The sequence below is a fragment of the Trichomycterus rosablanca genome, chromosome 5 (assembly GCF_030014385.1).
Source record: "Trichomycterus rosablanca isolate fTriRos1 chromosome 5, fTriRos1.hap1, whole genome shotgun sequence".
Taxonomy (NCBI): domain Eukaryota; kingdom Metazoa; phylum Chordata; class Actinopteri; order Siluriformes; family Trichomycteridae; genus Trichomycterus; species Trichomycterus rosablanca.
Window position 1 is genome coordinate 46,866,679 of NC_085992.1, and position 14,292 is coordinate 46,880,970.

The 14,292-nt window shown below is 40.0% G+C and overlaps 1 protein-coding gene across 3 annotated transcripts in view; it reads left to right on the plus strand.

Moving 5' to 3' along the window:
- inpp4b (inositol polyphosphate-4-phosphatase type II B) overlaps nt 1-14,292 on the plus strand; it is a 422,536-nt gene that overhangs the window by 205,996 nt on the left and 202,248 nt on the right. For all 3 annotated transcript variants that reach the window (XM_062996233.1, XM_062996234.1, XM_062996232.1), the window contains one exon: nt 13,840-13,919. In XM_062996233.1, coding sequence (XP_062852303.1) covers nt 13,840-13,919 — 80 coding nt within the window. The remainder of the gene's footprint in view (nt 1-13,839; nt 13,920-14,292) is intronic.

The following is a 14,292-nucleotide window of genomic DNA, read 5'->3' on the forward strand; positions in this document are numbered from 1 at the left end:
ATATGTACTGATATCTTATATCTGGCTAATAAAGTGAATCAGATTCTAATGTTATAGTTGGTTTGAGAGCTGAACCATGTTTCAGAGTTCATGCTTTCAGAGTTGGACCGTGTTTTTTTTGGGTATGAAGCTGAACAATGTTTCTCCAGTTTAAAAGGCTGTAACATGTTTTTACTAGTTTGAGAGCGTGATCATGAGTCCATTCGATTTAAAGCTGAAGCGTGTCTCCTGTGCTTTATGAGCTGGGCCATGTTTCGACTAGTTTGAGAGCTGGACCGTGTTGCTATTGATTTAAGAGCTGGTCTTTGTTTTCCTCATAATGCAGAGACAGAAAGAGACAGAAGAGAAAGTTGTGTGTTAATACTGAGAGATGTAGCTCCTTGTGGGCAGCCCCTGTTTTTTTTCCGGCGTTGGATGAACTGTGTGGTTAAGGTGCTGCACTGTGGCTTTTCACACAGTTAAAATTAGCTAAGTGAAGGGCACATTGTTCATCGACCACATTTCCACTGACTAAGAGACAAAACACTTTAAGAGAAGCAATAAGTATTTATTTTGAGCCGTGTCATAATTACACAAGTTTAAGAGCTGAATTATATTTCCATTTGTTTAAAAAGGAACCATAGTTCTGCTGGAGCCAAAGCACTGGAGCTGGACCATGGTTTAGTTTGTTTAAGAGACGGACCATGTTTCCATTGGTCTAAGAGCTAAACTCTGTTTTCACTGATTTGTGAGCTGAACAGTGTTTTAACTGGTTAAGATCTAGACCATGCTTTTACATTATGAGAGCTGGACCATGTTTCCATTGGTTTGAAGAGCTGCATCATGTTTGTGGTTTGAAGCTTGATTATGAATTCATTGGTTTAAGAGCTAAACTGTTTTTTATATGATTTGAAAGCTGAACCGTGTTTCAATCAATCTAAAAGCTTGACCATATTTTGAGTGGTTTGAGAGCTGTATCTGCTTTAAGAGCTGGATTATGTTTCCACATGTTTAAAAGATGAAGTGTTTCTACCTGTTTAAAAGCTGGACCATTATTCCACTGGTTCAAGAGCTCATTTATGTTTTACTTGCTTTCTTAGGTGGATCATGCTTTTACTTGTCTAAAAGCTGGGCCATGTTTCCATTCATTTAAAAAGGTGGCTGGGCCATGTTTATACTGATTTGAGACCTGGGCCATGTTTTCACTTGTCCACTTCTCCTGTGATTTAGGAGCTCAACCATGTTTTCAATCTGTTTTCACTTGTTTAAGAACCAGACAGTGTTTCCAGTTGTGAGTGGGTGATGTGTTTATTGGTTTGTGAGCTAAAAGCACAATTCCACTGGTTTACACTGATCTAAAAGCTGGACCAGTTTTCTGCTAAACCATGTGTTATTGGTTCTGGAGCTGGACAACGTAGTCACTTATTAAAAGCTAAAATCATGTTTCTACTGGGCTAAAAGCTGGGCCATGTTTCTACTGGACTAAAAGCTGGGCCATGTTTCTGCTGGTCTAACAGCTGGGCCATGTTTCTACTGGACTAAAAGCTGGGCCATGTTTCTGCTGGTCTAACAGCTGGGCCATGTTTCTAATGGTCTAAATGCTGGGCCATGTTTCTACTGGTCTAACAGCTGGGTCATGTTTCTAATGGACTAAAAGCTGGGCCATGTTTCTGCTGGTCTAACAGCTGGGCCATGTTTCTACTGGTCCAAAAGCTGGGCCATGTTTCTACTGGTCTAACAGCTGGGTCATGTTTCTAATGGTCTAAAAGCTGGGCCATGTTTCTGCTGGTCTAACAGCTGGGCCATGTTTCTACTGGTCTGAAAGCTGGGCCATGTTTCTACTGGTCTAACAGCTGGGCCATGTTTCTACTGGTCTAAAAGCTGGGCCACTACTGATTTGAGACCTGGGCCATTTTTTCACTGGTCCTTTTCTCCACTGATTTAGGAGCTAAACCATGTTTTCATTATGTTTCCACCTGTTTAAAAACTAGACCATAGGTTTGTGACCTAAAGCACAATTCCGCTGGCGTATGAACTGGATCATGTTTATACTGATCTAAAAGCTGGAAATCATGTTTCTACTGGTCTAATGTCTGGAAAACGTTTCTTCTGGTTTAGGAGCTGGGCCTAGTTTCACTGGCTTGAGATCTAGACCATATATTTGCTTATTTAAGAGCAATAAGCTAGACCAGGTTACTACTAACCCAAAAGATAAACCACTCAATGTATATAAGAGCTGAACAATGGCTCATCTGGTTTGTGAGCTTCCAGCTGATTTAGGAGCAGGTCAGTGTTCCCTTTGGTATAAAAGCTGGACTATTATTCTGATGGTTTAAAAGCTGGACCATTATTTCACTGGTTTAAGAGCTGGGCAATGTTCCTAATGGTTTGCGCGCTTGAACATGTCTCCACTGGTTTGAAAACTTGACCATTATTCCACTGGTTTAAAATATAAATCAAAATGTAAATGTAAATCTGAGCCCTGTATCAACTGGTTTAAGAGCTGGACATTTATTTTACTGCATGAGAGCTGGACCAGACATTTACTAGTTTAAAAGCTGGACCATTATTTTACCGTTTTGAGAGCTGAACAATGTTTCCACTGGTTTAATAATTAACTGTTATGTAATCAGAAGTAATAGCAATAGCAAAATCCTCAGCGCTCTGCTTTTACTGAGTACCACACCTGACTTTTTAAAGGTTGGTATCTCTAGCCCTGGTCATTGTTCTCTGGTTTTTGTGTCCATTGGCCATAATCATCTCTGATGGCCCATAATTATCTATAGTTGATGTTTAATCATCTTGTGCACTTAGTATCTAGTTTTGTGTTCAGTCTTTGCTTGTTCTTGTTTGAATTATTGTGTTCTACCCCCTTATGAGTCTTTTATTAGTTCGCTGTGTTATTTCTGTTCATTTATTTCCTATATAATTTAATTTGTGCACTAGCATCCTCTTGCAGTCAAGGGTTTTACTTGTCCTGTACCTCATCATATCATGTTAAAATACATTTGATGTATTTTTGTTAACCATTTGAGAAAACCAGTACATATGTATAATATACAGTCTAGTCCTTAACACCTCAAAGAAAAAGGAGATTGTCATAGACATCAGGGGTATTAAATAGATAGATCACCTCGCCCACATTCATGAAGAGGAAGTGGAACAGGTAGAAAACCTAAAGTTCCTCTGTGTGTCTTACAGCTGACCTGCACCCCAGGCACCTCACACCTGGTCAGATGCATTCTGCACAGGCGCCTATCTATCTGCCAGTCAGGGTCCTTACACAGCGTTTGAAGACCCAACCCACATAGTCCGGTCATCCCGCCCTAGCAGAACCGTGTCTGCTGCAGGCACTGCCAATTATGCCCACTAGATGGCGCCCAGCGGCAACGCCGAGTTTTGAACCGAGGAGTTCAGAATCTCGGCGCTGGTGTGCTAGCGGAATATCCTGCTGCGCCACCTGGGCACCATAAATATTACATTTACATATAAAGCTTACATTTACAGGATTCAGCAGACGCTTTTAAACCAAAGCGACTTACAATTATGTCTGAACAATTGAGCAATTAAGGGTTTAGAGCCTTGCTCAGGGGCCCATCAGGCAACTTGGCAATGGTGGGGCTTTGTAACAGATTGTCTATAGACATAACAGACAAGACAGAATAGCACGACATACTAACACATGACCTAAGCTAAATGCTAAGCTAATGGCTAACTGCTAAACAAACATGGAGCATGACTAAACGAGCATTCAACCAAACACCATGACCACCAAAGTTCTAAAACCCTCATCCAAAACCTTAACAAAATCAAAATGAACCACAGCCTCTCTCTAAATGCCTTAAGCACTTAACCTGCAGTGAGGTTCAGCTGTGGATCATTAGCTGGCAACCCTCTGAATACTAGTCTAGTAATTACCCACTGTGCCAAACTATGTCTCCCAGCTTTGCTGGCTAAGAAATGGCTCTTTATGGTGGAAAAACAAACTAGATTAGCACTGGCACCATTTCAGTCAAACAGGGCTAACATACAGTATAAAAGCCTTATTGTATTACGTGTGTGTGTGTGTGTGTGTGTGTGTGAGCATCAGTCATTTTTAGAATACACTAATCTTAAATCATTACAGGATGAACTGTGTGACCCAGTGGGGATATTTGTCCTTTGATCAGATCGCTCTGTGTACGTACTGTAGGTGTCCACAGCCGGTTGAACTTGTTTTTCCTCTGTGTGGGTGTAAAACGGACACTTTCACAAGAAACTGAGCTTTTACTGTGTCACAGAATCCTCCCTCCGTCCTCAAACAACACAGGTTCAAATCTACAAATCATGTCGAAGAGCTGTACTGAATAACTGCAGTCTGTGAGGGTCTGTGACTCCTACACCGTAAATAAACGGCTGTTCGCTGACGCAGACGCCCTCAGCCTTAGCCGATAAATCAATCCGTTTTATACGGACCTGCTGTGTCTAAAAGCTAAATACAGGCTGAATAAAGCCAGAAAAACAAAAACGTCTTCTGATCATACACAGTTAATCTTTTAAAAAAAATTGAATAAATAAATGATAGAGTATTGCTATGGAAACTGGATTTAAATAGAAGATCTGTGCTTCTTTTGAATATTAGTGTAACTATATCATGACTGGCACCAAGCCTAGGAGTGCTTTAGCATGAAGCTGTGTTTAATGTATACGCTATAAAAAACAGAATCCAGGCACTTCAAAACACCATGTTAAATACCATGTTTCACCCACAATCAGAGCAAGAACAGTGGTAAAAAGTGTCAGTAATGCGTAATAAATGAGGCCGCTCAGGTGGCGCAGCAGTAAAAAGTACGCTAGCACACCAGAGTTGGGGTTTCGAATACATTGTTCCGTCTGGCTGTTGTTCATAGGGTTAGAGGGTAAAAAGTCGGATCATAGGTCCTCATAACTGGTGCAACTGCGGCCCCTGCTGGCTGACTGATGGCGCCTGCACAGGGCTGAGGAATAATGCTGATGGGGGTGTTTCACTCCGTACACAGTGCCCGTCCTCAGTCAGTGGTGAAGGGTTGAAACAGTATAGAGGACCCAATAAGGGTAATTGGACACGACTAAATTAGGGGAGAAAATTGGGGGAAATAAAGTGGGAAAAGGTGATTGGCTGCTTTAAACTGCTAGATTAAATGAGTGTTTGTTAACCTGTGATGAGTTTGGCACCCTGTGTCTTGTCCAGTTTTTTTCCTTTTCTTTCTATTTCTCGGAACATTCCATAGCTTATTCTTAGTGCATTTTATCCAGTAATATTCTATGCCTATGATTGAATTGAAGTAAATTGTGGCATCGGCAAGATATAAAAAAAACATTTCTACTCTTTGACTGTAGGAGGCGCTCTTTTTTATGTTTTGTTTGTGCATTTTCTCCCGTTTTTGCCCGACTTTAGCACGTCCAATTGCCCGATTGCGTCATGCTTCCTCTCCGCTACTGCCGACCCCCGCTCTGATTGAGGAGAACAATGCTAACCCACGCCCCCTCCCACATGTGGGCAGCAGCCGTATGCGTATATTGAGCAAGGCCCTTAACCCTTAATTGCTTAGAAAATATACTGTCACAGTACTGTAAGTCGCTTCAGATAAAAGCGTCTGCTAAATGCCGAAAATGTAAGCAAACAGAACAGGAAGGTCACTAAAAACAACACACTTAACGAAACTGGTGTCTTTATAAACTCATTAGAACTTGGACATAAAATGCACTATGCATGACATTACATCAAACTTATCTCAATGAGGATAAACATTTCTATTTATTTCTGCATTTTCTCCCTTTTTCTCCCGATTTTAGCGTAGCCCATTAGTCTTCCGCTGCTGGGGATCCCGATTGCATTCAAAAAGGGTATACTCACCTTCCCCACACCCCTTCTGACGAGTGTGCAGTCCCTCGACCCCTTCTTTTTTTGCATGTGCCTTGGTAGATTCACACATGAGGCTCATCCACTTCTGTACAGGCACCTAGGGCTGCTAACCAGGCTCCTTGTGTAGCGTTTAAAGACCCCACCCACTTTATTAGTTCGGTCTTTACCCACCCAGCAGACCAGACCAGGTCAACTTTGTATCAGATCTGAGATTCAAACCAATATTGTAATATGTATCACAACTAGTGCACATCATCCACTTTAAAAGCATCTGAAGCTGCTTCATGTTTGATGGCATTGCTACTGCCCATCGCTGTTTGTTTTTCTTTGTTATCGATTACACTTGGTACCTTATACGCGACTTCTCAGCCAGAGACATTCTCGTTTAGCACCGCAGCGGTCCAGCCATGCTCTCGCCCGTGGAGCTTCTAATACCTCGTACACATTTCATGCATGTCGACATGCACATATAAAAGTACTGCACTTTGGTGTTCTCTCCACTGGACTACATCTGTACATATATGTTCTATTTTCTATTTTCACTTTTTTTATATTCAAGGAGAATCTTACAATGAGTCTTATTGTACTTGTACAGTGATAATAAAGGTATTCGTATTAGTAGTGTCATGTCTACCAATGCTACAAGTACTACTTATATTCCAGTTACTGCAACTTCTGCTACTGATTGTACCACAGCTGCTACTACTACATATATTACTACTCTTAATACAACCTTTGCTGCTACTCCTACTCCTCTGCTGCTGCTTCAGTAATGTAAACTACTATTACTCATCACTTCTCTTACAATAAATGCTACTACCACCCTAGAGGAACTTTACATGAGAAGCGACAAAACCGCTTTTTGTGCCGACTGTGCCGTTGTTTCATAGATAGATAGATAGATAGATAGATAGATAGATAGATAGATGGATAGATAGATAGATAGATAGATAGATAGATAGATAGATAGATAGATAGATAGATAGATAGATAGATAGATAGATAGATAGATAGATAGATAGATAGATACTTTATTAGTCCCGAAGGAAATTAAGGCCTCAGTAGCAAGTTAAATAAATCAAAAGTCAAAAGTAATAGTACACACTACAGAGATTCACATTATACAAACAGTATCTGTATAATCACAACAACACTTAGACAATATATATGAAGTGTGGCAGTGCTGCTTAGCTTTGACCAAGTTTGCCACTGAACTTTTCAAAGTGCCTTCAATGAGACAAACTGTTGGATATGACGTGGTAAAAACGACTCAGTTCATACACACAATGCTTAACATGAACAAAACTTAATGTGACTTATTTTACTAAAACAACGAGCGAGGAATTTCATTAGTGGAGAGAACTTATGACGATTAGTAATTAAGTTTTGTGTTCCTATGTCGTTTTTTTAGTACATTAAACCACGTTAAGCTTTTTTTTTAACAATAAGTGGTTTAGACTCTTAGAAAAGCTGATTCTCACAACCCCTAATGATAACACAAGTTTAAAAGTGAAACAGTGAGGAAAATCCAGCTGAACACAGATACATGTGGATGCTTTCAGACTGGATTTGACGGTTATCCCATTCTATTACTGCTACTAACAGTACTGCCCCTACTCCTCATACTACAACCTCTGTACTACTTATGCTAGTGCTGCTGCTGTTTCTGTATGGTTTTGCTTTTGTTTGTTGTAAACATATACCTTAGTGTATTTGTACTGATTTTTCTGGCGCATTCTTCTCTCAGCATGTCCTACTTTGCAGACTCACACAGAGCAGCTGGCAGGTGTTGTGTGTGCAGATAGCTGAGCTGATTAATCTTGGAGCTTTGCGTAAGGACGGTCTCGTTATAATCAAGCATCTGCAGCACTGACGGACATCACGGGAAACCATCATACAGAGAAAATAGCAGAGAAAGAGACAGACAGCGACCTGAATAGCACTTCATGTTTTTACTCTTAAACTGTCCTGCCAAAGTTTGACACATGGGTGGACATTAGTTACACTGATTTTACTGTCTGACTTATTGTTTTTTAACCTAAAGATAAAATATGGGTCGCTTTATCAATTTACATTTTCAGCAATAAGCTGATGCTTTTATTCAAAGCGACTTACAATACTTTGACAGTGTACTGTCTAAGCAATTGAGGGTTAAGGGCCTTGCTCAAGGGCCCAACAGTGGCAACCTGGCAGTGGTGGGGCCTGAACCAGTGACCTTTCGATTACTAGTCCAGTACCTTAACTGCTAGGCTACAACTGCCCTTACTGCAGCAGCCACATCTACACTATTATTAGGGCTGGCTCGATACCACTTTTTTATGTCCGATACCGATACTGCAAATTGAGTATCTGCCGATACCGATACCAATTCGATACCATCATTTTTCCTCTCAAACAACTAAGCAGTAATAATACATGTCTCAAACTAAACTAGCTATCTAAATAACAATGCTCAGACTGCGAAACAACAAGGAATAAATACAGAACCAACAACATCACACTTGTACAAAACTGCTGTTTTTATTTTCACTTTTACACACAGAACATTTAGTAGCATTTTTGGCTTGTTTAACAAAAGTGTCTACAATTGGAAGATGTGGATGTCAGTCAAACGCGATGGACCAATTAGCATTGACGCAGAGTTGAGTTTTTTTCGTTAAAGTTATGTCACGTTTTTAGATTATTTAAAACCTGCTGGATTTTGAAGAGGACGTCTGTGGCTAAACGGGAAACGGTGTCGTTTGTTTTATTTCATAACACTAATAGATGAATCGTTGAGGATGTGATAGATCTCCAAGCCGGGACAAGATGAGTGGCAATAAACGACACTTGTCATGTAATGTGAATTACAAATATATTGTCTGGCCCTTTAAGAATGTTAAGTGTACAGTGCTAGGGTATAGGGAGCGAGTGTGTAGGGAAGAGATTAGAATGATAGTCTCCGGCTGTGCTATGTTGTTTGTGACATTAAAGTAGCGTTCCTGTGAAACCCCACTCGAATGTTTGGATGTTGAATTATCGTACAACACTCTGTTGGAACGTATCTTTGTGTGTTATTTGCTTTACACACAAACAGTTGACTTATTTACATTAAGTAGGGATGTAACGATTCACCACAATACAGTTAATAACCGATTAAAAAATTCCACGATTCAAATCGATTTGACATGTAAAATGAATCGATATTTACTTCACACAGCAGAGGGCGCTGGCGCTATACACCTCACCTGGTTCGGGGATTTCCAGCCAAATTGGGCTTAATTCAAAATTAAATTAAATTTAAGCACAAATTAAAAATAAGCACAAATTTTATTAAATTTTTTTATCATTTGTCTTCAATTTCAGTTTTAAAAAAATCGGGGAAAAAATCGTATCATGAACCCAGTATCATGAATCGCATCGCATCGTGGGTAGAGTGTATCGTTACATCCCTAACATTAAGTGTTATTTACATTAAGCAACAGTATTGGATCGAATTACACATTTTTTGCCTTCTGATATCCGATCCAGTGATTTGGGCCAATATCGGACCGATACCGATACAGAGTATCGGATCGGTGCCAGCCCTACTATTATTACATCTTGTTTTATATTAAAATGATTGAAACAGCAAAGTCTGTTAAAAATAGCTTTGAACTTAAGAAATCTGGTTCAGATTTTAATTACATACACGATATAGTCACAATCTGTGAATACCTCACCTTATTATTTAATTACAATTAGTAAGTTATTAAAAGACCAGCCTTGTGTATTGCTGCAGAGATGATTGATGCTGCAATCTCTAAACAGGGCTTTTCAAGCTTTTTTAGACTGACCGTTGGGTTCTTTGATATCTCCCTGACCAAGGTTCTTCTTTCCCAGATTCCCACTAGAAAGGTTCAAGGTTGTGCCATGCTTTTTATATTTCAGAATTAATGAGGCTACTGTGCTCCTGAGAACACTCAAAGCCCTAGTTATTGTTTTATATCCTTGCCCTATATATCCCACGTCTCGTCACAATTGGATCACAGAGATCCTCAGACGGTTTGTTGGACTTCATGGCCTGTTTTTGTCCCGACGATGCAGTGTAAGCTGTGGGCTCTTATAGACTCGGGTGTGTAGTCGTCTGAACTAGGTCTAGTCAATACAAATTACAACAGAGACTCCAGTTGAGCTCTTGACACTTCTGGGGGATCATTAAAGCAAACAGGATGCACCTTGGAGTGCCACAGCAAAGAGTCAGAATACTATAAATAAGAGATTTTAGGTGCTGATTTTTAATACATTTGTGAAATAAAAAAAACCCCTCTAAAAACATGTTTTCACTTCATCATTATGGTAATTAAGTTCAGATTGCTGGGTAAACATGGCAATTAGATCTATTCAAAATCAAATCCACCCACAGTAGAGTGTAAAAAAAAAGGTTACATGGTCTGAATACTTCAGAATCTACTGCATAAACTCTGGCTTTCTTCATATGTAAAAATATAGACGTTTTAACAGCAACATGACTTTTTTGGGCATTCAAACTCAAAAAAATTTATTATTAAGCTGCTCAGGTGGTGCAGCTGTAAAATACGCTAGCACACCAGAGCTGGGATTTCGAATACATTGTATCGAGTCTCAGTTCTGCCATCCGGCTGGGCTGGGCGGCCACATGAACAACGTTTGGCTGTTGTTCATCCAGGTAGGGAGCTGGATAGGGACGTCATAACTGGTGCAATTACGACCTCTGCTGGCTGATTGATGGAATCTGCACAGAGTAGAGGAATAATGCTGACCAGGGTGTGGCTCTCCGTATACAAAGCTGATCCACATATCAGCATATGAACACGCCTTGTGCAGGTGAAAAAATGCAGTCGGGTACTGCTCACGTGTCGGGGGGTTGTCAGTTCGCTCTCCTCAATCACGGGCTGGGGTCAGCACCAGTAGAGAGGAAGCATGACGCAATCTGGTAAATGGACGCACTAAAAATGGTGAGAAACAGGAAGAAAATGCATAAAAAAAATTAAATGTATTATTTACCACTGATTATGTCTAATGTTTTTAAATGACACAGCCAGGGGTGCTTACAGAGTCGCTACATCCACTAGGAATTACTGCAGCATGACTTTGTGTTGTAAGTACTCTGAGCTTAAAGATGTAATAGAACTAAATTATGGAGGATGTTAGTTTCCACAGTGAACACTGGCAAAGTGGAAGCAGAAAACCATTCCCACGCTTAATGGTACGAAATGCATCCTCTTACATCAGCCTTTTACACTAATTACATTGTTTATTTTTATTATGCAAACTGTTGCTTTTGTATTTTTTTGTGATTCTAAGTATCTGTATAAGGCCTGATACTCCAGAAGAACTTGGAAACAGTTGCTACATGCCTAAAATATGCCTCAAAATGTACAACCCCAAATAAGAAAAAGTTGGTAGAGCATGGAAAATGCAAATAAAATAAAAAGAGTTTCTTACATTTACTTTGACTTTTATTTCATTGCAGACAGGATGAACCTGAGATATTTCATGTTTTATCTGCTCAAATTCATTTCATTTATTAATAAACCTTCATTACTGCATTTCAGGCCTGCAACACATTCCAAAAAAAGTTGGAACGGGGGCAATTTAGGGCTAGTAATTAGGCTAAATAAGTTACTTTGGCAACGTTTGTAAAGCACTACAATACAGAGTTACTGCACAAATGCCACTTAAAACTTTACTGTGCAAAAATGAAGCCTTATGTTAACCATGTCCAGAAACGGCATCGACTTTTCTGGGCTCTGATGTATCTAGGATGGACCATCACACAGTGGAAACGTGTATTGTGGTCAGATGAATCAGCATTCTAGGTCTTTTTTTAAATAAAATGGATGCTGTGTGCTCCGGACCAAAGACGAAAAGGACCATCCAGACTACAAGTCCAAAAGCCAGGGTCTGTCATGGTATGGGGTCATGTCAGTGCCCTTGGTAAAAGTCATTTACACTTCTGTGATGCAGTATTAATGCAGAAAAGTACACTGAGATCTTAGAGCAACATGTGCTGCCCTCAAGACGTCGTCTTTTCCAGGGACGTCCAGCATTTTTCAACAAGACGATGCAAAACCACCTGCTGCACACAATACAAAGGCATGGCTGTGGAAGAAGAGGGTACGGGTACTGGACTGGCCTGCCTGCAGTCCTGATCTGTCCCCAACAGAGAATGTGTGGAGAATCTTGAAACAAAAAATGTGACAACGACGACCACGTACTGTCGCACATCTTAAGACATGTTTGCAGCAATATTACAAAGTGGTAAATGCTTTACTGTCCCAACTTTTTTGGAATGTGTTGCAGGCCTGAAATGCAGGAATGGATGTTTATTAATAAATGAAATGAAGTTGAGCAGATAAAACATGAAATATCTCAGGTTCATCCTGTCTGCAATCAAATAAAAGTCAAAGTAAATGTAAGAAACTCTGTGTTCATTTTATTATTTGCATTTTCCATACTGTTCCAACTTTTTCTGATTTGGGGTTATATTCATGTTAATTAAATGTTATTTAAGCAGACATCATACTTCACTACACACACCTTTTGTCAATCTTAAAACTTCAGATATCCATATTTCCAAGATCTACCATTTTTTGCAAATATTCTTAGCCAATCTATAAGATCATTGGAGCAGATACTGGCACAACTGCTGATATACCTGACCATGATAAAGTGCTGGTAAAATATAACAGCGAAATGGAAATGTTTGAGACGTTACATTTTCATGACAAGATCGTGCCGGTTCCTCCTCTACAACATCAGGAAGATTCGACCATTTCTCTCCATGGAAGCTACTTAGATTCTTGTGCAGTCACTTGTAATCCCTCGGCTGGACTACTGCAACTCCCTCCTGGCAGGTGCTCCCATGTCCACCATTAAATCCTTGCAATCCATTCAAAATGCAGCTGCCCATCTGGTTTGTAACCAACCTTAACACTGTCACATCACCCCACTGCTGCATTCTCCTCACTGGCTTCCTGTAGCTGCACACATTCAGTTTAAAACACTGATGCTCGCCTACAAAGTCAAAAATGGACCAGCCCCAAGCTACCTTTGAGGTCTAATCAAAGCCCGCTCTGTACCACGCAAACTTCGAGCCTCTAGTCTCGCTCGACTTGATCCTCCACCCAGAAACTCAAGGAAGACGAACATCAAGGCTCTTCTCTGTACTTGCACCCAAGTGGTGGAACGAACTTCCCATCTGTCTGAGTCTCTCAATGTCTTCAAAAAAAGATTAAATACCTTCATCACCTCTTTACTAAACACTTAAGCTGACATGAACATACTAACGCTCTTATTCATTTCTTGCCAAAAAAAATGGTTCTAACAGGGTTTCAGCAGATTTGTATTCTTGGACTGTTGTTTACTTAAACTTGAGTAAGGTAATGTAATATTATGGAAGCTCTTCTGTAAGTCCCTCTGTAAGAGCGTCTGCTAAATGCCAAAAATGTAAATGTAAATCTACTGTATGTAAATGTGTCATCTGTGTTTTACATTTTCTTAATTAAAATTGTGTGTTATTTAAGCAGACATCGTACTTTACTACACACATATTTTCTGAATCCCAAGAGCTTAGAGATCTATATTTTCAAGACCTACTATTTCTGCAAATATTGGCAGCCAATCTATATGAATATTGGCTAGCATTAACACATTCCGGGGCAGATACCGGCACAATTGCTGCTATACCTGACCAGGATAACGTGGTGGTAAAATATAAAAGTGAATTAAAAAGAAATCAATGTTGAGATGTTATGGGGTTTTTTTGAATGTGTTTTCATTGGAAGTCAGTCCTGGCTGAAAAGCATTTCAGATCCACTGGTGTGAGTGCACTTGTCCTAAACTGAATACAGATAAAGTGTAGCATTTACATATTTCATATTTTTTTCCACATTATTTATTTATTTTTTGTTATTTTAGCTAGTTTTTGTTCTGTGTTTGTACCTAAGCCTGTGTTTCTATTCTCGTCTTCACAGAGCAGTTTCCTGGGCAGTGCTAGCTTCTCCGTAGCTGACCTGCTAAAGTCTAAAGACCAGCAGCTTTCTCTCAACTTGAGGTAAGTCCAAGGCTGGGATTTGTACTTTTTTGTGGTTTGTTACTACCTATGATGGATGGATGTCAAACATTCCTTTAGTAGCTGGAAAGATTTCCTTTGAAGAGTCGTGCTCTTTCACTGAGAATATTTTGCAAGCTAAGCATCCTACGCTGCACAGTTCAGGAAACTTTTTTTTGTGAGTTCCTGAGAAATCCCCAGTGAGACGTTGGCTTGTTCCGGGCTGCGCGCATTCTTGTCTTTCATCATTTACATACAGTGAGATTTGGAGTTTAGATTTACATTTATCACTGAGCTGGTACTGCCCGGGTTTGACACGACGGGATCCCCGAGGGCGCCTCTTGTCAGGAAAACTCCTCTCATCAAAGCAGACAGG